Source organism: Acanthopagrus latus, chromosome 1 (genome assembly GCF_904848185.1).
Source record: "Acanthopagrus latus isolate v.2019 chromosome 1, fAcaLat1.1, whole genome shotgun sequence".
Classification (NCBI taxonomy): domain Eukaryota; kingdom Metazoa; phylum Chordata; class Actinopteri; order Spariformes; family Sparidae; genus Acanthopagrus; species Acanthopagrus latus.
In genome coordinates, this window is record NC_051039.1 from 22,821,602 (window position 1) to 22,841,373 (window position 19,772).

The 19,772-nt window shown below is 42.0% G+C and overlaps 3 protein-coding genes and 1 long non-coding RNA gene across 5 annotated transcripts; 2 read left to right on the forward strand and 2 right to left on the reverse strand.

Annotated features, from left to right (window-relative positions):
• Positions 1–96: 96 nt before the first annotated feature.
• Positions 97–7,590, reverse strand: pi4k2a (phosphatidylinositol 4-kinase type 2 alpha). 2 transcript variants are annotated; one of them, XM_037100089.1, is made up of 10 exons: positions 7,283–7,590; positions 6,780–7,152; positions 4,453–4,653; positions 4,232–4,363; positions 3,292–3,445; positions 3,140–3,201; positions 2,949–3,048; positions 2,654–2,787; positions 2,460–2,519; positions 97–1,358 (listed from the first exon to the last, which is right to left on the reverse strand). In XM_037100089.1, the coding sequence occupies exons 2-10, from the start codon at positions 7,116–7,118 to the stop codon at positions 1,197–1,199; spliced, it is 1,344 nt and encodes a 447-aa protein (XP_036955984.1). In that variant the 5' UTR covers positions 7,119–7,152; positions 7,283–7,590; the 3' UTR covers positions 97–1,196. The 2 variants fall into 2 exon arrangements, with proteins under 2 accessions (XP_036955984.1, XP_036955976.1); XM_037100081.1 differs by having other exon boundaries at positions 6,780–7,589.
• Positions 7,591–9,074: 1,484 nt separating this feature from the next.
• On the forward strand, positions 9,075–12,965 carry pgam1b (phosphoglycerate mutase 1b). The gene is made up of 4 exons (XM_037100103.1): positions 9,075–9,456; positions 10,783–11,057; positions 11,152–11,332; positions 12,349–12,965. Exons 1-4 carry the CDS (start codon positions 9,318–9,320, stop codon positions 12,516–12,518), a joined length of 765 nt encoding a protein of 254 aa, XP_036955998.1. The 5' UTR covers positions 9,075–9,317; the 3' UTR covers positions 12,519–12,965.
• LOC119020627 lies at positions 9,915–10,884 on the reverse strand. The gene is made up of 2 exons (XR_005075380.1): positions 10,749–10,884; positions 9,915–10,385 (listed from the first exon to the last, which is right to left on the reverse strand). It is a non-coding gene; the product is annotated as an uncharacterized LOC119020627 (long non-coding RNA).
• A 1,070-nt stretch (positions 12,966–14,035) lies between the features above and the next one.
• Positions 14,036–19,656, forward strand: exosc1 (exosome component 1). Its single transcript, XM_037101588.1, has 8 exons — positions 14,036–14,187; positions 15,572–15,687; positions 15,932–16,006; positions 16,430–16,518; positions 16,617–16,650; positions 16,749–16,799; positions 17,461–17,545; positions 18,451–19,656. Exons 1-8 carry the CDS (start codon positions 14,160–14,162, stop codon positions 18,555–18,557), a joined length of 585 nt encoding a protein of 194 aa, XP_036957483.1. The 5' UTR covers positions 14,036–14,159; the 3' UTR covers positions 18,558–19,656.
• The last annotated feature ends 116 nt before the right edge of the window (positions 19,657–19,772 follow it).

Below are 19,772 nucleotides of genomic sequence, written 5' to 3' on the forward strand. Positions count from 1 at the left end.
ACACACTATAGCACGCAATCCATTGAGAGAATAAAAAAGAAAACCAGAGGTCTGTCTAACTTGTTCATATTTATAAACACACAAACACACAAGTCATCTGTATTAATGGATCTGTTTTAATTATAATCTATCATTAAATATTACATACAAATTATACAGTGCATTGTCACAATACATTTCATGTCAGTTCAGTACAGCAGGAAGTTACTTTGTTGTTTACTCAGGTTTTCCCCCTTGAGCCAGGAAATTAGCAGAAATCAACATGGCCGAGACAAGCAGGAGCTTGTGGACTGGATGTGCCCGACCCCTGCTCGCAGATAGGATCATTTTGTCCTCATCACCTATATTTATCTTACCAGTGAAAGAAGAAAAAACAGATGAGCCGGTCACAAGCTTAAGAAAACAGTTGTTTCTCTAACCAAAAGTGCCTCTGCTTTCCAACATCACACCAGATGACTTGCAGATGCTTATCTAAACAGTTAAGAGGAGCAGTGACTAACTGTGAAACCAGTTCACATGGCTTGTGTTTATTGTGTAAAGACATACAAACCACTGAGTGCCCTTTTTCTTTAACACTTCTCGTTTTTTGTGAAAAAATGAAATGCTTATCTTCACTGTGGCACCACTTCTTTTACCCGCCCAGGGCTTCTGACTGCATGGGAGTGATTATACGGGTGAGTTTGAAAAAGGCAGAAAGGTATGAACAAAAGAAAAGAAAAGAAAAAAAAAACATGGAATGCAGCACCTCCAAAAACAAAATATGAGAGGCTTTTGACTGGCACGCATGTGTGTGAGCCAACATAACGTGCACCCAGCAGTCAAAAAGAAAAGTCTCGCTGAAGTCTCTCGCTCCCTCTCTCTCTCTCCCTCTCTCTCTCTCAGGAAGTTTCAGAACCTCATCATTTAGGTGTTAATTCTGCACTGACATCCACACAAGGCACGGAGGCAGTTAGGGGAAGCCGTGTTATGAAATTCTTCCCCTTTTGGCCTCATCTCTCCACCCACTCACTCACTCTTTGTAATGAAAATATCCTTAAGGAGAGGAGGGGAGGGTGATGATCATTTCCAATTACAGGACCGACACTGGTGCGCTCAGATTCTTCCCCCGTCTTCCATCTGCACATCGACACTCCGCACACTCCTTTCCTCGCTCGGGCTTCCTGCTGTTCCTCCTCGTCCTCTTCGCTGTGTCTTCTCTACCACCAAGTGAAGAAGGGTCGTCTGCTCTGGAAACTCTGTGTGTAGGACTCACTGTTGGCTCTCTGAGGTGCTCTGGCTGTTTCGACGATTACTGGGGGCATCTGGACCAACTGAAGGGGCGTCTTACCATCCTTTAGGGCTTGGCACAGGTTCAGGATCTTGGGATAAAAAAGGAGAAAGCAAAAATGTGTGAAAACAAAAACACATCTGCACGTCAAACTGCTTAAAAAGAAGTGACAGAAACTACATGTCTTTGGAGTTAGTAAAAGTTTCAGATTTTGCCACTCAGACTAATGTGTTCAGCGCAAAGATGGTTTTAAAGACGTGGGCGTTGCCACTGTGACGTTCTACATTGACATCATTCATTGATTTTTGGACTTATGTGCAAAGCCTTAAGTTTGGCATATTGTTTACCGCCATCTTGGTTTAGTTTTGGAGTCAGAAGGGACCATATTTGGACATGGGGGAGGAGCCAGGGAGGAGAGAGGGCTGGATCTTACTGGAATGGACACTATGCACGACCACCTATACTGGCAACCTGACTGCTCCTGACTGCCGGCTACACCTTGCGAAGTCACTGCTAACACTGACACTAATACTAAAGCAATTCATTTACACTTCAAATTGGTCAACCTCAGTTAAATTTACCTTTCATCAGGCTTTACAAAATGGCTGCCATTATATTAACATATGGGTTAACAACATCTCTATGGCAGGTGATCAGCCTGGAGTCAAGTACTGCATAACAAAATGCTAAGGTAACAGCTAGGGCTAGCTTGATTAGCCAGGTGTATCTTTAATTAACATTAACTGCGATGTTAGCTTCAATGAACTGAAATCACGCTGTGAAAGGGTCAAAGTTCTACAATGAAACCCCCCCAAAAACATTTTCACAGCTATTCAAATACGGTACCATGGATCCGCAATCACAAGATGGCCATATCATCTATTTCAATCTAAATAAGACCATACTTACATAATGAAGATCATGTTGTACCGAAGAAGACTTCAAACTAGCAACTGAGACCATCAACTTATTGGGAAACTCTTTACTGCAGCAATAAATCAATTGAGAAGTAGAGTCATTTTATCTTAAGCCTATACACAATTGGACTCCTTCTGCAACCAGTGGAGTCGCCTCCTGCTGGCAATTTGAAAGAATGCAAGTTTAGAGCACTCCCATATTGGTTTCACTTCTCAGACCCAAGGCCAAATCCACTTCTTTTAAACAGTGGTTGTTCAGAGAAATGAACACTCACCTGTCCCCTCATTACAGCTACTTGTTTGTGAAACTGTCCTCTGTCGAAACCAGGGTCTTTCTGTGGGACACAGGAGACAATACACCCATATTATACATGATTATTACAGCCACAGAACTGAGTCGACCTCCACATGATTACCACCAATTCTTCACAAAAATGCTGCTACATACTTAATTTGTTTCCCTCCATACCTTGAATAATTCATATAGGTCCTCTTCGAGGTCTTTGATGAAATTTGGGTCGGAGAGTTTGGGCAGGACCAGCTCTCTTATCTCCTGGGAGAAAGGTACTTTGGCTTGGGAAAGCCACGCCCAGTAGAACGGGTCTGGGAATTGGACAACAGGAGCATCTCTTTATGCGTATTTACACAACTTTTAAAGGAGGTAGAAAGTTAACAATAAAGCAATGGAATAGCGAATCTATCTTAGTATTTTTTTCGGGAAAAAAAACTGTGAAATTAAAGACAATGTCGGTGTAGGTGCTTACATGCTCTCCATGAGTCAGGGTGTTTGAGGGGGAAGGCGAGGCCGTTGTCTATAGCTGCCAGCTTGATGATGGGGTCCTTTACTACCACCCAGTCTGTGTCCTACAGAGATAAAGATAAAGGTATAAAAAAATAAAGTCATATTGAGCCATTGGAATCACCATTATAAAAAACAGCTTTTGTGTTTCCTCACCCTATTCCCAACCGTGTCCATGGGACAGTCATACTTCAGCAACCAGTTGTCATTTCCCCTGTCTGTAAGAAGAAAATAATTCTCAAATTCAAATATTCTAATATAACCAGAGTTGCACACTTGCACACGCCTTGAGTAGGGAAAAGACATACCTGTGTTCCTGATGATGTAATCGAGGACTACAAGCCGCTCAAACTGCAGTTGGAGCTGACGGTTGGTGTTTTCAGGCAAAGGCTCTGCTTCAAACCTCCGCAGCCAGAAATCTGCATCCTTGTATCCATCAACAAAGAGCTGGAAGGAACCGACCTGTGGATGAGCAACAGATCATCGTCATTATGTTGGACACAATACATGATTTTTCGATGGATGTTTGGGACCTTTTTGATTTACATTTACAGCAAAAACCTTCGACATATATAAATATTTAGTCTTTTTGTTGTGATGGATTGTGATCCAAGTGATGGATTTTCTTAACTGAAAGCACCAGCAAAGCTAATACATTTACATTGTGATGAGCTTTTTTAAAAGTGTTGTTTAAAACATTACATTAATGTTACTGATAACATTCAGCCACTATTCCATCTACCCCCTTCCATTACATTCACCAACAACACCCCTGTTCAATCATCAGCCCCCTCAAGTGGTTGCCAGTTTGTTGCACGAGCCAATGTTGCTAATGCTAACTAATATTAATGTTGCTATAGCTAGCTAGCACACTTTTTGCAAATGCTAGCTTACATTAGGGCAGTGCTCGGAGTTCGTACTGTGGAACTCTTTTAGGCTTTTTTCCACAAACTGGCAACTACCAAGACTGTTTACCCCTAACGAAACCATGATTCCATGTGATACCGACGGCAATATACTATTGGCTGTCCAAACCTTTTTTGAAGCTGGAACCAACTGTCAGAATTAATAAAAATAAAGATAAGATAAAATAAAAAAAACAGCTCTTAACATCCTGCACCTTTCATTTGAAGACTTCTCAGGTGAATGATCAGTCCCTTGATTGAATTGTGTCCATTTGCTCAATGTGACAAAGAAATTCAACACTGAATGCGATCACCTGTGCAATACAACAATTCTCCACAATACCTTTGGCGGTAGTCCAATCCTGTGGAAGCGCTGGCCCACTTTAGGAACCTTCTCCAGGGCTAACCTCTTTCCTCTAGACTTCACTCTGTCTATGGCACTGTAGTTGAAGGTTTCACTTGCCAGGTACACCACCTAGAGTGCAGAAGATTGATTAAGAGAGGATGTATTTGCCAGATTGTTTGCTCCTGCATTTGTACTCTTGGAGGCAGCAGTGTCTGCACCTTGGTCCTGGGAACGATGTTGAGCTCCAGTTTCTGATCAACCAGGCTGGCCCCAGCCTCCGAGAGGTAACCCTGGTTCAGGACCAAACAGTCGCGGCCAAAGCAGCAGGGACAACACAGCTTCTGGAGCCACTTGGTCCACTTGGGGTTTAGCTGGCCATAGGGCTCTTCATTCTTAGGTTTGAACACACCAATGATTTTCTGTAGAGGGTGGGAGAGTGGGGAAAAAACGAGAAGAAGAATCAGGAAACAGAGAGAGCAGGCATAGCGATTTAGAATACAAAGGGGGTTTGGAAAGGAAAGATTAGGGATGGAAAGGACAGTACAATCTTATCATTTGTAAACATACAGATTATGAGAAGGGACAGTGGAGAGGTGGATTAGGTTGCAGGAGTGGTTTGAAACGAAACGACACACAACTGTGAAAATATGTCAATACTGATGTGAAGCTGCAGTTGTCTGTACAAAGTGAACATCAAACAGTCTTTACAGCCTACAGTCACAAAAGAATGGTGCGGTCAGTCACTTTTAAGTTGTATACAAAAAATCACATGTCGCATTCCGCTAGTATGACACACACACACACACATACACACACTGATTACAACATGGAACTTGGTCATCGAAAAGAATTATATCCTAACAGGGAGCAAGCACATGACTACTAAGCACATTGGTGACTGACTCAAGAAACCAGAGAAGTGTGTGTGTGTTTGTGTCAGTGGTGGTGGTAGGGGGGTGGTCCATGGAGAAAAATCTCACACACTCAGTTTAGAATACTTATTTCTGTTTTGTAAGCCTTAAGCTAGTGGTGAAACTGGCACACAAAAGGTCTGGATTATCTCGTCTTGAATAAAATGAACATGTGAAATCTGAGAGCTACAAAGCCTGCAGACACACTTCCTTTTTTCTTTTTAACATGGACTGAACACAGCACTTTAGATAAGAGCACAGTGGGAGGACGGCGTCTGTGAGCTGCGCAAGACATTTACCAGTCGGCTCCAGCAGCGCTGATCAAAGTTTACCGTTGTTAATCTGGCATGATTAGAGAGTCTGGGAACATGGCTGAGGCTGATGAATGGCAAGAAATGCTTCGTAGCACCGTGCTGCAGCAAATTAGATGTGTTTGCTCAGCATCTCCTGTTTGATTAGATATTTAGGACTTGGCTAATACTGGGTGACAATCATCTTATCGGTGGCTGTGTTGTTGTTGACATCATTGTGACAGCTGTTAAGAGATGGACATTCACTCACAGATTACATGCCACCAGCACAGCCGCAGATTATAAAAGCGTTTTGGGGGGATCGGAACAACTGGATTGAGATTTTTTAGATGTATTACTTTTTATAAACAAGGCATTTAGATAGAGTAACTCTTACTGAAAAGTGTTCTGTCATACACTGAATACAGGAACAAGCCAACATGGGTCATGTATGGTTTACATTATTAAACAATCATTTGTTTCTCCACAACTGAATAAACAAGGTATTGAAAATCCAGGTCCCCTGAACATTTTTTGAAGCCAGAAAAGGTGGCAGGGTCCGCCAAATGTAAACAAAGTTAACCAGCATGAAATTGTGTTGTCCTTTAAAGTTAGTTTGTTTATTCAGTTTATGCTGTCATGGAAACAAACTGTGTTATTTGGGCATGAAAGTCAGTCATGATTTGTTTCTTCTGATTATAATCTCTTCCCTAAATTTACACAGTGCATCTTTAAACTAACCAGAAATCCACAGAGCCAGCTGGGTGACAGGGGTGAGCAGGGAGACTGTGTATCCTACCAAGAAAACCTTCCAGACCTAACTCTGATCTGTGCCACAAGATGACTTTGGGAAACAAATAATGTTTATGAGAAGGTGCAATTCATCCAACCTGCAAATGGCATCTTTACTTTTAAGGGATCTTATTCAAATTTCCTGCCCTTTTTTGCTTTTGACTGTACTGGATTTCATTGTATGTGGAAATCATACTGTCCGTGTTGATGTTGTGTTTCTGTGTCTCTGTATGTGTTCCTATTAACTGCCAGACGGACGAACACATATTTGACCTCAGTGTTCAATTAAGTTATCGTTATATTCTTTTAGATTCCAAGAACAGGTTGTTTATTAGTTTAGACTGGGATAGGTTCGTGTTGTGTTTACATGTCTGACATCTTATTTGCTAAGTCATCACAGGCTAGTTACAAGAGGCCTTTCCTAGAATGGACCAACACAATATCAGACCAGTCCTGCAGTCACTGCACCACAGTTGAGATTCCACAGATCGGTCATGAGACAGCTAAAGGGGCCGTTAGCATTGCACTTAAGACAGCCGTTTCTCTTCTTACCCCCTGTGAGTCTTTGACGAAATAGCTTCCACTGGATCCTTGGTAGATCCTCTCCGGGTAGATCCCCTCCTCTATGGCTCGCTCGGCCTTTCGGATGATCTCTCTGAACTCGGGATCCTCCGGAAACTCGTTCCTGTGGGGCTCCCGCGGCGAGTTTCCACGGTCCCGGTCCAACAACGGCTGTCTCTCCCGGCTGCGCCCCGGACTGCCTGCCGAGATACGCACCACCGAGCCCGGTGTGCTTCCAAACGCGCCCCGGGGGCTGGTGGGCTCTGTGGGACAGTAGCTGAACTCACCGGAGTCACGGAGCGGAGAGACAAGCGGACTCGTCTCGTCCATGGTAACGGAGGGGGACGAGGAGTTGTTTTAACTCCTGGAGAGAGTGAAGAAAGAGATATGAAGACGAAATAGAAGAGGGAAAGAAAGTGGGACGGTTGTTTTGTTGGCTAGTACTGACGCTGGCTAACAAGGAAACAGAAAAAAAATGAGACAAGTCAGATGACCGTTAGCTTCCGGGAAGAGGCGGGACCTGTTGAGTGTTTTGATCATACACCACTCTGCGGTCAGATCTTCTTGTCAACAACCTAAACTCAAGCGCTGATTGGACACAATCGCTCCACCCACTGAACACACGTGACACCATACTTAACCCAATCAATTAACTGTATATAAAAGTGCTATTATGGGAGCAGGGTGCAGTCTCACAGTCTGAAGATCCACAAATTCTGCTGGTGTGATAGGATGAACCAAGCGAACTTCAGAAAAAAAAAAAAAATGAAAGAGAAATGAAATAAAAACATGTCCACACCCAACATTAAAGAATATATATATTTTAATTTGAATAAAAGAAATCAGCAAAATAAGTTTCTTTGCTTTTTTTTGACTGTGGTCAGTCCTCACATCACATTTATTTTATTTTTATTCAATCCAGTGTTTTAGTAATATCAGGGTGACATATTCCACAGACAACAAGTACGTCTTTAGCTAAACCACAGAGGTGTAGAAATTCTATCAGTCCGACTTCAATTTCATATCATCTTTCCAAAAGAAGCGTGATGATGTGGTGCTTGCCCGTAACATTCAGAATACACTTTGAGTACTTAGCTGTAGAGAAGCAAAGCTAATGTATGTGATCAACACAGCAAAAGCATAGGTGCTGTTCTGTTCATGGCTGCTTTGGCGACTAGTTCTGACTAAATCTTGTTGATATAGATTTAAGATCCTGTTCCCATTAAGGACTGTGGACTTCTGTCTCCTTACGCTTTTTTTTCTCCTACAAATGATGAGCGGTAAACTTTAACTTCTCCCCTAACCACTGGAATGTCAAAAGGTCAGGGATGGTGATATCTGAAGCTCTCTGAGTTAATATTCATGATCAGACAACACTTCAGCACAGCAGATTCTTCTTTGAATGAATGTTAAATTATGCTGTAACCTCAAGACTGCCACACCCAAGGATGACCATTTTCCACTCTGAAAAGTCCAGTGAGTCATACAGTCTGTGTCTGTCATCCAAGTCCATGAGGTCCTCAAATGCCAACTGCAAAATTAAAGATAGTCCTTCGGGTGTCTGGTCATTAAAGGTGCAGTATGTAAGAATTTAGTAAAACATTTCAAATCTAACCAACTAGCCCCATTTGTTATGAGTTTGAGGTGGAGAGGTGGCCGATCTTACATGTTGCACTTTGGATGCTAAATGACCCAACATTCAAATATGTTCCTGTCAAAGGTTAATGTTTCTCTATGTACAGTAGGCCTAAAAATAAACATAATATTTGTAATAACCCTAAGTCTTCCTTTACTAGTGAATGTGCTCCATATTCATGGTTAAAGTGTAAAACTCGAGCAACTCTTGTGGTATACAGAGCAAATGCATTATTGGTACAATGCATTCCCACTTGTGGCCTCCATCAGGGTGATGACCTGGTCTGTTAATAAAGTTGTTCTGTGCATTGACAACGTTACTGGAGTTCTGACTTCTCTTCTCCATGCACCTTGGGAGCATCTGAAGTTTTACCAGAAACCTCAACTCTGCTCCTACAACGACAAGGTGTACACAGCACCACCAGTGACTGCATTTTATAAGATGAGGTAACGGAATTAAAAAGGTGAATAATACACATGCTTTCCACTTACTATAGTGTTCATTCATGACTTTGTTGATTTCCTCATAATGATGCTCTGGCTCCAGCCTGCAGGCCGCACTGCCGGGCGTGTGGACGTGCCGCTGTGCGCATCCTCCTGCCTCCCTCCTCCTCCGGCGCACGCAGCTCGCCTTCTGATTGGTGGAAACCAGCAGGAAGAGCGCTCGAGTCGTGAGATCTGTCAAGTTCGGGCACGTCAGGCAACTCTTCGAAACCTACGGCTGCCACACACCGTCCCTTTCCATCACCAAAAATACTGCTCCCGCGTCTTTGGAGCCGGCTTTGGGTTTGCGGCGAAGTCAGGATACATTTGCGGACGTTGCTGCCGCCTTTGAGGAAGAGTCAACCGCTCCAAACACTCCGGAAATACAGAGCAGAGGGCATCGGTGTGAGGATGGCTGCGTACAAGCTGGTCCTGATCCGCCATGGAGAGAGCTGCTGGAACCAGGAGAACCGCTTCTGCGGCTGGTTCGACGCGGACCTGAGCGAGACCGGGGAGCAGGAGGCGAGGAGAGGAGGACAGGCGCTGAAAGGTACCAGATAAAGTCACACAGGGCCTCATCAGGCTTTCTCTCACGGTCATCGGATTAAGCCGTGGCGTGCTTATGCAACTCTGCCGGATGGGGAAACAGGTAGTCGGCTCACTGCGACACAAGACAAGCCAGCAGCATGGGAGAGACAGGGAGGAGGGTGGGAGAGACTCGGTGACTGTTAGACTCAGTGGTTCTGTTGATATTAAGAAAAACTGGAGTGAAATTAGACATCTGTCAGAGTGTCTGCCAGACACGTTGTCCCCTGAGCCCATGATTGTCCCAGTCACGACAGTCCTGAGGCCCTTGGTGTCATATGTCCTGCTCGATGTGTCTTTTTGGTACGTGATTTATTTGTATAGTGTATCAAAGCCAATTTAAACAGGATAAATGGCCTCCACTGGTAGAGGTGTCCATGATGATTCTTTTTGGAATGAAGCAAGAAACAAAAACAAAAAAACTATTTTTTTTTAAATATATATACTTCACAGCTCCAATACTCAGACACACTCATCTGTATGTAATGTCACGAACAAAGAGTGATCCAGCGCATTCAGCCACAGCTTCACTAACACAATCAGCAAATGACCTGCATCTGAGGAACACCACGATTATGTAAAAACCTGTGACCACATTCAGATCTGAGGCATGATGGAGCATGAGGTCGGCCTGCTGAGCAGAGATGCCTCTGGTGTCCGTGGAGAGATTACTGCTGTTTGCTGAGTGAAATGCTGTAATTTACTGTGCTGGATTTTGTGCGGTTTGTGGAGGGAAGAGGCCCGGGCAGACGCGTTCCCTTCTGTCAGGCACACACTCCTGTTGGTTTTGTGTGAACCAGAAATCCTCTGCGGGCCCATCCTGCAGAGCCCACAGTCTGCCAGAGTCCTGTGATGTAGCGCTGCCCCTGACTAAGCAAAAGCGACTTTGTAAACCTTAGGAGAGAGGCAGTAAACGAAGCAGATAGTGGAATATAGTTTAGATAATACATTTTACTCTATGTAGCAAACAATTTAAATAAATCCAATTTCAGAGTTGTATTATTTCAAATATCAATGAGAATAAACAAACTGTTCTGAGAGGAAAATAAGGTCCCCAGAACACTGTTTGACTCTAGAAAGGTGGCAGGGTCCGCAAAATATAAACAAAGTAAAACAGTATGAAATGGTATTGTCCTTTCAAGATCAGTTTGTTTATTTAGTTTGTTAATAAAACAAGTCCATCATTGAAGATCTTTCTCTCCTGATTAAAATTTCTTCCCCCAAACTACATACTGCACCTTTAACATTTGCACTTACCATCTACCATGTTTTTGTCTCTGCTTTACCTCAGATGCTGGCTATGAATTCGATATTTGCTACACCTCGGTCCTTAAGAGGGCCATCCGCACCCTGTGGTTTGTTCTGGACGGCATCGATCAGATGTGGCTGCCCGTCCACCGGACCTGGCGCCTCAATGAGCGCCACTATGGTGGCCTGACTGGGCTGAACAAGGCCGAAACAGCAGCCAAACACGGAGAGGCCCAGGTCAAGATCTGGAGGCGCTCTTTTGATACTCCTCCCCCACCCATGGATGAGGGGCATGACTTCTATCAGACCATCAGCAAGGTGACGTCTCAGAAGAACAACAAAGCATTGTGTCTTTTTCTTTTACAAATGCAGACATCATCATAGACAACATTAACTTGTGCTTCCTTTTTAGGATCGACGTTATGCTGACCTGACTGATGACCAGCTGCCCAGCTGTGAGAGTCTGAAGGATACCATCGCCAGAGCGCTGCCCTTCTGGGAGGAGGAGATCGTCCCAAAGATCAAAGAGGGGAAAAGGGTGCTGATTGCCGCCCATGGCAACAGTCTCCGGGGCATCGTCAAGCATCTTGAGGGTGAGCAATGGAGTGGAGACTGTTAAGCAGGGCTTCCTGCTTCATGGTGTGTCTTACACCAATGCCACATGCCCATGTGGTGCGGGTGAGGCTTGGCCCTACTTTGGAGCAGGTCCATTGCCGGCGCTGCTCGCTTTGACTCAGCAAGGCTTAAAGTGCTGGTTGAGAAACAGCACTGGAGTTGGCATGCTAACCAGCAAGGCTTTGCCCATCAATTCTTATAATACCACTCTGAGCTCCCCATCCGACCACTGGCTGCATGGCTAACTGAGCTAACTCTTGACAGTTACAGTTGGCAGCATTTAGCACTTACTTCTTTGATATGATATTTATTGATTATTCAAAATTGAATCAAGGGGTTCCCTGTGTGTAATTAAACAATCCAATCTCAGATGGCTATTTTATGAAATCACAATCTGAATTGATTTACAGATGTTGAATTTACGTAATCAATTTTGACAGAGGTCAACTGGAGGCTGAAGTCTTTTCATTTCAGTGCGAGAATCTTTCTTATCGCTGTCTCTTGGACTTGTAGTTAATTTATCCCAACAGTTTCTCTAGCATTACACCTTTGACAGATTTTGTCTGCAGCCCAATAAAACGCTGCCTGCCGCTGTGTTTCTAGGCATGATGTAAGGTGAAATACAAGAATAAGAATTTGAAATTATTGACAGGATATGAAGAAATTATAGTTCTGATGTTATGTCAAAGACGTCTTTCTGCCCCTATGGGTTTAACGTTTAGATAACTTATACATATTTTCCAGACCAAATTCTCCATGTCAAGGTATTCAGATTAAAAAAAAATTGTCTATCTTCATTGTATTGTATTGTACTGCCATTCAAACCAGGATCTGTACTGCAGACAGCCTTCTTACAAATATTGCTTGAGGTTTATGAGCTTATTTCACTCTCAAAGCGTTTTGGAAGAGTTTGCTGTGCACAAGAAATCTTTGCCATCATACTGATCCAATGCAAATGCATTAAAAGCTCTGCATGTCTGTGACTGTTTCCCAGGTATGTCAGAGGAGGCCATCATGGAGCTGAACCTGCCCACTGGTATCCCCATTGTGTACGAGCTGGACAAGAACCTGAAGCCTGTAGGATCCATGCAGTTCCTGGGAGATGAGGAGACCGTCAAGAAGGCCATGGAGGCTGTTGCTGCTCAGGGCAAAGTCAAGAAATAGACCTCCGGAATTGGCTAGAGTACGGATCAATCATGTGCTGTTCAGTTGTCAAGTTATTACAAGGTCATCTACTGTTACTGTCATCACGAGTGACGCACACACAGACACACACGTGCACTTTATTTTGATGGTAACCAGCTTTCACACAAACATACAATCAAGAGCTTGATTTGATGGGTCTTTACTTTGTGACATAGAGTTAAGCACTGATCAAAATGCAAAATTAGGGACCAGCGAGTAGGAGCAGACACACAGTAGACTAACCCAGCAGAGTCATTCCAAGTATTCCTTATTATTTACGATCCATGTAGATGAAGCTCAGAGGGAACAGTATAACCTGTAAAGTAACACTGGCTGTTGTTTAAAGGGCAAGCTGATGTGCTCTGCATTGCTGATTTTTGTTTGCTGTGGCATTGTGAGAAAAATAATAAATGTTATGAACCATTACGTGATGTGATATGTGATATCTTTTATCAGCGTCTGAAGCCTTTTCCAGCATAACTGTCTCATTCTGTGTGAAAAATAGTAGTAAATGTATTTGTTTTAAAGGGCGCGTGCCCTTCATCCATAACACAAGACATGTATTATGAGGGGGAGGTTATAGTGATACTGCAGGGAATTAAAAAATGCATAATGAAAACAAAAGTGCCATGAGTTCTCTGTAAAGTCATTAGATGACAGAGACTGTAAGAATATGATCATTTATACTAGACAACGTACTACATCTCTTGAGCTGCTCTTTTATATGACCTGATCTAGAAATGTTAATGCTAATCAGACATAAATGTATATGTCATAACGTATTAAAAAAGACATTATCTCACTACTATTAAAAATACCAATACCACATTAATTGGCGAAACCTGCCCCCAAATGCCATCCTTTTCAATGATTTGAAATGTATCTGGTATAATCATTTTCATCATAAGTTGTTGAAGTGGTAGAAAGTAATGTACATGTAAGAACTTTTAAATTGTGTGTGGAAGTTTCTTATATGCGGCCACGAGGAGCAGCATTGCATAGTAAGCCCACGTGTGCCTATATGGAGTCATAGCAGTTCCCTTAAAAAGAATTAATCCCAGTAAGTAATTAGATACAGAAATAGACTGTAAAAAGGAATAAGTTAGAATAAATCAATCTAGATGTTTTAAGACAAATAGCAAACTATGAACACATCAAATAGAATGAGAACTTTAATTTATTTTCACATTAGTTGATTTATTTCTGTAAATATTTGGATATTTGAAAATCTATATTTATCTATGCCTACTTAAGCTGGCTAGGCTGCCACATTAGTCATGCTAGCCTTCAGCCTACCCAAGTGAAAATTATCTGAATTATTATTTTCTTTTTATATTGACATTTATACATTATTTTGTTTATGTATATTTTCTCATATATTCAACATTACTTATTTATTTTTTCATTTGTTCATCTTAATATTTCCACATTTATTTTCCTAATCTTTAACAGACTTATTCATTCTTTTTATGGGACTCCATATCCGTCCATAACCCCCAACAAACATGGCGGACCGGACTGTCCTTGTTCTACTTCCTCTCAGAGTGAGACCGACCAATCGGAATAGACCCGAGCGTTTCGTCACGGCCAATCGGCTGACGCTCTTCTCTTCTCGAAAACATGTCGCCCATGAAGCTGTGTGTTCCAGGTGAGTCGCGTAAATGTTTAGTTTCTACTACTTTGTATGGAGCTAGACATTAGTTTGAACAGTTTTTTCCTTCGGCGCTCATGCTGGCTTATGTAGACGTCGTTGTGTTGCTAGAAAACTTACTTTCACCGCAGTCTGTCGCTGTAAAAACCCCGTTAATTATTCCCAGCTGCCATGCGTTAGGGGCTTTGCGCCTACAACGTGGTTAGCGTCATATGCAGTCACTAGTATGTGTGTTGCTAGTTGTATCAGGTGAAAATAAGACTGCGTGGGTGTGTACAGGGGTATCATATCCCATTATTTTACGGTATTTTAGCGTAGTAATGAAGGGCTGTGAGCTGTTGACTTTTCCTTTCCATGGCAGGTTTCATCTCCTGCCCTGCCCATCGCCTCAGGCAAGACAGCAGCATTCCTTCTCTCACTTGTTTTGACTCACCCATGAGAATCATCACTTTTCTTTATTAATGGTAGTCGGACATGTCAACCAAATATAACGCATTGCAGTTGTCTGAGCAGTGATAGTGAACTTTTAGATGTGTTACAGTTTCATGGAAACTCCAGTTCTTGACATTATATCACTGGATGTTTCCAGTCTGGTTGTTATTTTGAGGTTGAATAGCTCAAAGAAACCAGACAAGGGATTTTAGATGTATAATTGACCCCCCCCCAATCAAGACAGTTCTTTGTGAACCCAGTCATATTCTCTGTGCAGGACTGTGTTTGGTTGTGTGCGAGTTTCACCTTCGTTCTTCATGTCCAAGGATTAAAATTAAACCAATCTTATGACTGTATAAAGTTGTTGTGGAAAGTGTGGGAACGTGTACAGAGACAGTTGTTATCCAGTTATGGTAATCCACCCAGTCGGTGCTGTCAACAGATGACAGCTTTATTAAAACCCACAGTCCTAAAGGGCCTCTATGTTGCTTTTTAGAAGAAATTTAAACTCAGAATTGTAATATTAACAATAATAATAAAGCAAACTCAAAATATTGATCTTTTCCCTTGACTGAATAAACAAGGTGTTCTCAGAACACTGTTTGGAGCTAGAATGGTGGCAGGGTCCGCCAAATATAAACAAAGTAAAACAGTATTAAACTGCACTGCCCTTTAAGGTGACTTTCTTTATTCAGTCATAAAAATAAAGATAAAAAAATGAAGTCTTCCTCTTCAGATTAAAATTTCTCAAAAACTACATAGTGCACCTTTTGATAAATGTATGGTGCATTGCCTTATACCTTAAATGTTGATATTTTACCTCACAAAGTGTGTTATTGTTTTCAGGTTTGCAGAGACAGTCCGCCTCTGCTACAAAAAACACTGACATATAGTATGCAAATCTTTCAAACACTACCTCTACCTGTCTTTTCCCCTCCTTTGTCCCCAGGTGACAAGCTGTGCAGTGTAGAAGACTGTATTCCTGGCACAGGAGTATACCTGCGGCACGGCTACATATACTCCTCACTAGCAGGCTACGTGCTCAGGAAAAACGAGGGAGAGGAGGTGAGGAGTGTGGTGGGTAGACGGGAGGTGGGGAAAGCTGCAGAAACAATCGGACATGTAGGCGTGCCAGAGCAGAGGTGTTGCGCAATGTTCCCAATGTCACTGAACTGCAGTAGGTTTGTGCAGCGTCTGTGATTAAATATGCACCATATTTTGTGTTGACAGGTCTTTTCTTCAGGCTGTTTTTAACTGGTTTTGCGTGTGTGTGTGTGCACATGCGGGTGGGATTTTTGTCTCTTTCTAGTTACCAGTGATCTCAGTTGTCAGGGAAACAGAAACGCAGCTGCTACCAGATGTAGGAGCAATCGTCACCTGTAAGGTATGCAGTTGAATCAGATACTGTATTTCTGTGATTGTATGATCAGATTAAAGGGTAACGCCTGCAGCTTTACAAATAAAAGTGTGTTTAAATGTCTTGGAGAGTACTACTGTATATGTGAAGAAAGTAGTCTAAAGTCTTTTGTGGCTTCAGAAGAAGCTGCATGTAATCTGATAAATACCCTCCAACAATGTCCCTCAGTAGCTGAGTGGCATTGTGGGTAATGTAGGCACCAGGTTTTGAAGAGAAGTCCACTGGTCTGCACTGCACTCCAATGACACTGTTAGTCTGTTACAAATGATAAAAAAAAATTGATACAGCACAACCAGAAATATCACCTTTTCAGTCCACTCATTCTTCTTCCTTTTCAAAACCTGCATCCTACATTACCCACAATGCCAAAAATGTTTTTCATTTGGACAGGTGACCAGCATCAACCCCAGATTCGCCAAAGTCCACATCCTTTATGTAGGCTCCACACCATTGAAGGACCGCTTCAGAGGGACGATCAGGTAATCCTAAGAAAACTCTCTCCATGGTGAAACAGTGTTTTACGTCACATTTCTCTGCATCATTCCAAAAATTGAGCTCACTCCCTGTGATTGTACAGAAAAGAAGATGTGCGTGCAACTGAGAAAGATAAGGTGTGTTTGACTCTTTCAATCAGATCATCATCAGCTGTTGTCAGTTGTTAGTCATAGATATCATGCTAAGTGTCAGGCTTTTGTTTTTACTGTTACAGGTGGAGACGTACAAAAGCTTCAGACCTGGAGACATTGTCTTGGCAAAAGTGGTATCCTTGACCTGTACCTGTGGTTCAGACCCACTGTTCTCAAACTAATGTACCCTATTCTGGTATGCGTAGGAGCCCGAGACGTGTTTTGTTTTTTGGAAACATAATGCTATCAAGATAGTACAGAGTTTCGGTTTAAAATTCTTAAACTGAAATGTAATTTGGATTAAGTGTTGCCTGTAATACTATTGTCAGCCTGCTATGTATTCACATCATGCACATTGTATGCACAGCTGTCATTCATGATAAGTTTTTAGCTAAATTCAAACTGTGATGGGAAGATAGGAATTGATGGTAAAATTGTTCAAAAACAAATTGGGCCACTGTCCCAGGTACATACATATGTTTTTCAAGAGTCAGATGCAAACAATTTATTGGCCATGAAAACTATTGAGCTCATGAGTTTGCCGCCATCTTTTTTGTTTTTTTTCCTCTGAAACTAGTAAACTAAGAATGACTGGACTAGGTGAACAACATCACCTTCTCCAAAACGACATAGTGCTCCTTTTTAAAGTGTGTCTGACAAATGCACATTTTCGCCAATGACCTCTCCCTTTGGACGTTTACTATGAGTGAATTGAAAATACAGTGCCACTTGTGTGTTGTGAATGTACACTGTTCACTTCTGAAGTGTTTGTTTACACTTGACCTGTGATGTCAGATCTCACTTGGTGATGTGCAGTCGAACTACCTGTTGACCACAGCAGAGAATGAACTGGGGGTGGTGGTGGCACACAGTGAATCAGGTAACTCTCCACGAAACGAGGCGTTTTCTTTCTTGATTATGTAAAACTACTAATTCTGCTGTACAAAACAGTTTGAACCTTCATAGTTTAATACATAAAAAGGCCCAATCCTGATGTCCACACTCACAGACTCAGAGACTTGGAAGTCTGTAAGGGTTTGGGGCTGGCCCACTGTCAAATCATCAAGTGCATGAGGGCTCCCTTACAGAGATTTGGGGCTTTTATGGCCTCTTTTCTTTGCCTGAGGGAATTATCCAGACATCATAGCGTTGTAATGACAAACACAGGGTTACAAAGGGTTGAGGCCCAGGAATATCATTTTAAAAATACAGACAATCCAGATGATGGCACTCTTAAATCTCTGATTTTCATTTCATTATATTACCCTCTGTTCACAAACAGAAATGTTCTAAATCACTAGGCTCTCTATAACAGTTGTTTCCTAATACTGATGTCAACTTAAATCACTCAGTTATTAAACAACAAAAATATTATATGCTTTTGGAACATTATGGCTGACTGTTTTTATTATGCATGTCTGCTCCTGTTTTCATTATTGTATATTTTAACTTGTAAAATAAAAAGTCCCAAACCAGCAAGGCTAAGGAAATGTCACTTACTTAATCCTTTATTTGGATTAAGTTTGAAGACTTTTATATTTTATGTTTTATGGTGGTCATTTGAAAATCTCAATAGAAATAAATAAAAGACATTCGAACAGCCTTAAACATCACAAAACAGGAAGATTCACTGTGCTGCACCACAGTGCATAGACTGATAAGTATCCTGTTTGAACACAAGATGGAGCAAGTGTAACCATCGTGATGATAGGAGAGAAAAGAGTTTCCACAGTAGACTCGTGGGTTTTTTTAGATGTTTGATATGGTTTTCCTTTTGTGAATCAGGTGCCCAGATGGTTCCCATCAGCTGGTGTGAGATGCAGTGCCCGCGGACACACTCAAAAGAGTTCCGCAAAGTGGCGCGAGTGCAGCCGGAGTATCTGCAGGCATGAGAGCACTGAAACTTCTTTCTTCCACAAGGAACACACAGCTTCCCTTCCCTCCTTGTCATCAAGTAGCCTCCCAGCTCTGTTTTCAGATGTTTCCTGAGAGTCTATCCTAAGTGTTTTTTAAAATGGCTTTCTCTCTGCACATACCGTCATCATTTGATTGTGCTGGCTTGAAAACACGGAATCAGCGTCAGACCAAACTGCACAATTGTCAGGACTTACTCTAAACAATGTAGCAACTGTTGTAAAGACTATTTTCAGAGCGTGTACCAGGAATCTAGGTTATTTTTAAAGATGCCTTTAAATTGCCTAATTACAACTGTCTGATTCAGTTCATTCATGTTACATTGCCGCTGCCAAACTTTGTAAGTGACCATTATGTTGAGAAGCATCAGCACTGCAGGAAGAAGGTCATTTTTCCCAGGGGCAGGATTTTTTAGTTTGGCTACTAACTGTTATCATCAGGTCGCTTGAAGGATGATGCAGTTGAGTCATGTTGCTGGGTGCATAAATGTGGGACTTGGTTAAGACAAGGCCCAGATTCCAAGTCGTGTAGAGACAAAAATGAACTCTGTATTTTGTATCCAGAGAGCATTCAAAGATCAGCTGTATTTGGTCTGAAATAAAGGGGATATACTGTACTTTGAAAAGTCTTATGCATGATGTCAGATGATGGGCTCATTTTTTTTGTTTTTATACCTTGTCAGTGAAAGTGACAAAACCATCAACTTAGCTGAAAGACATTTTATTCTCCTCAGGCTCATTTTTTCCTCACTCCTTTACAACTTTTAGTAAGTTTCAAGGAAACAGATGGACAAATGTTGTCCACACAGCAAATGTGATTGTGAGCCTAATGTTCAATCTGAGTTACGACACGATGCTACTATGCACAGAATATTGAAGTACGTGTGACAGTCGAACGTTTCTTTTATAGTTGTTTTCTAGCACATTGTCGAAGCTAAAGGATTATGAGCCAACAAGCAGAAATGTTCCCATTTTCTTTGAAGTGAACTGTACTTCATTCTTTTTTTTTTAATTTTTTTTTTTATTTTGCAACAGATGTCATTCATGTGCAAGACTGGAATAAATGACTATCAAACTATCGATGTCTCTCCCCTTGTGTAGGTTTAACTGCCAGGAAATCACTTTTTGACTCAAATCACAATTGTCAGCAGTACCACCTGGAGCGTGATGTCAGAGAAAAATGGCTGCCGTGGG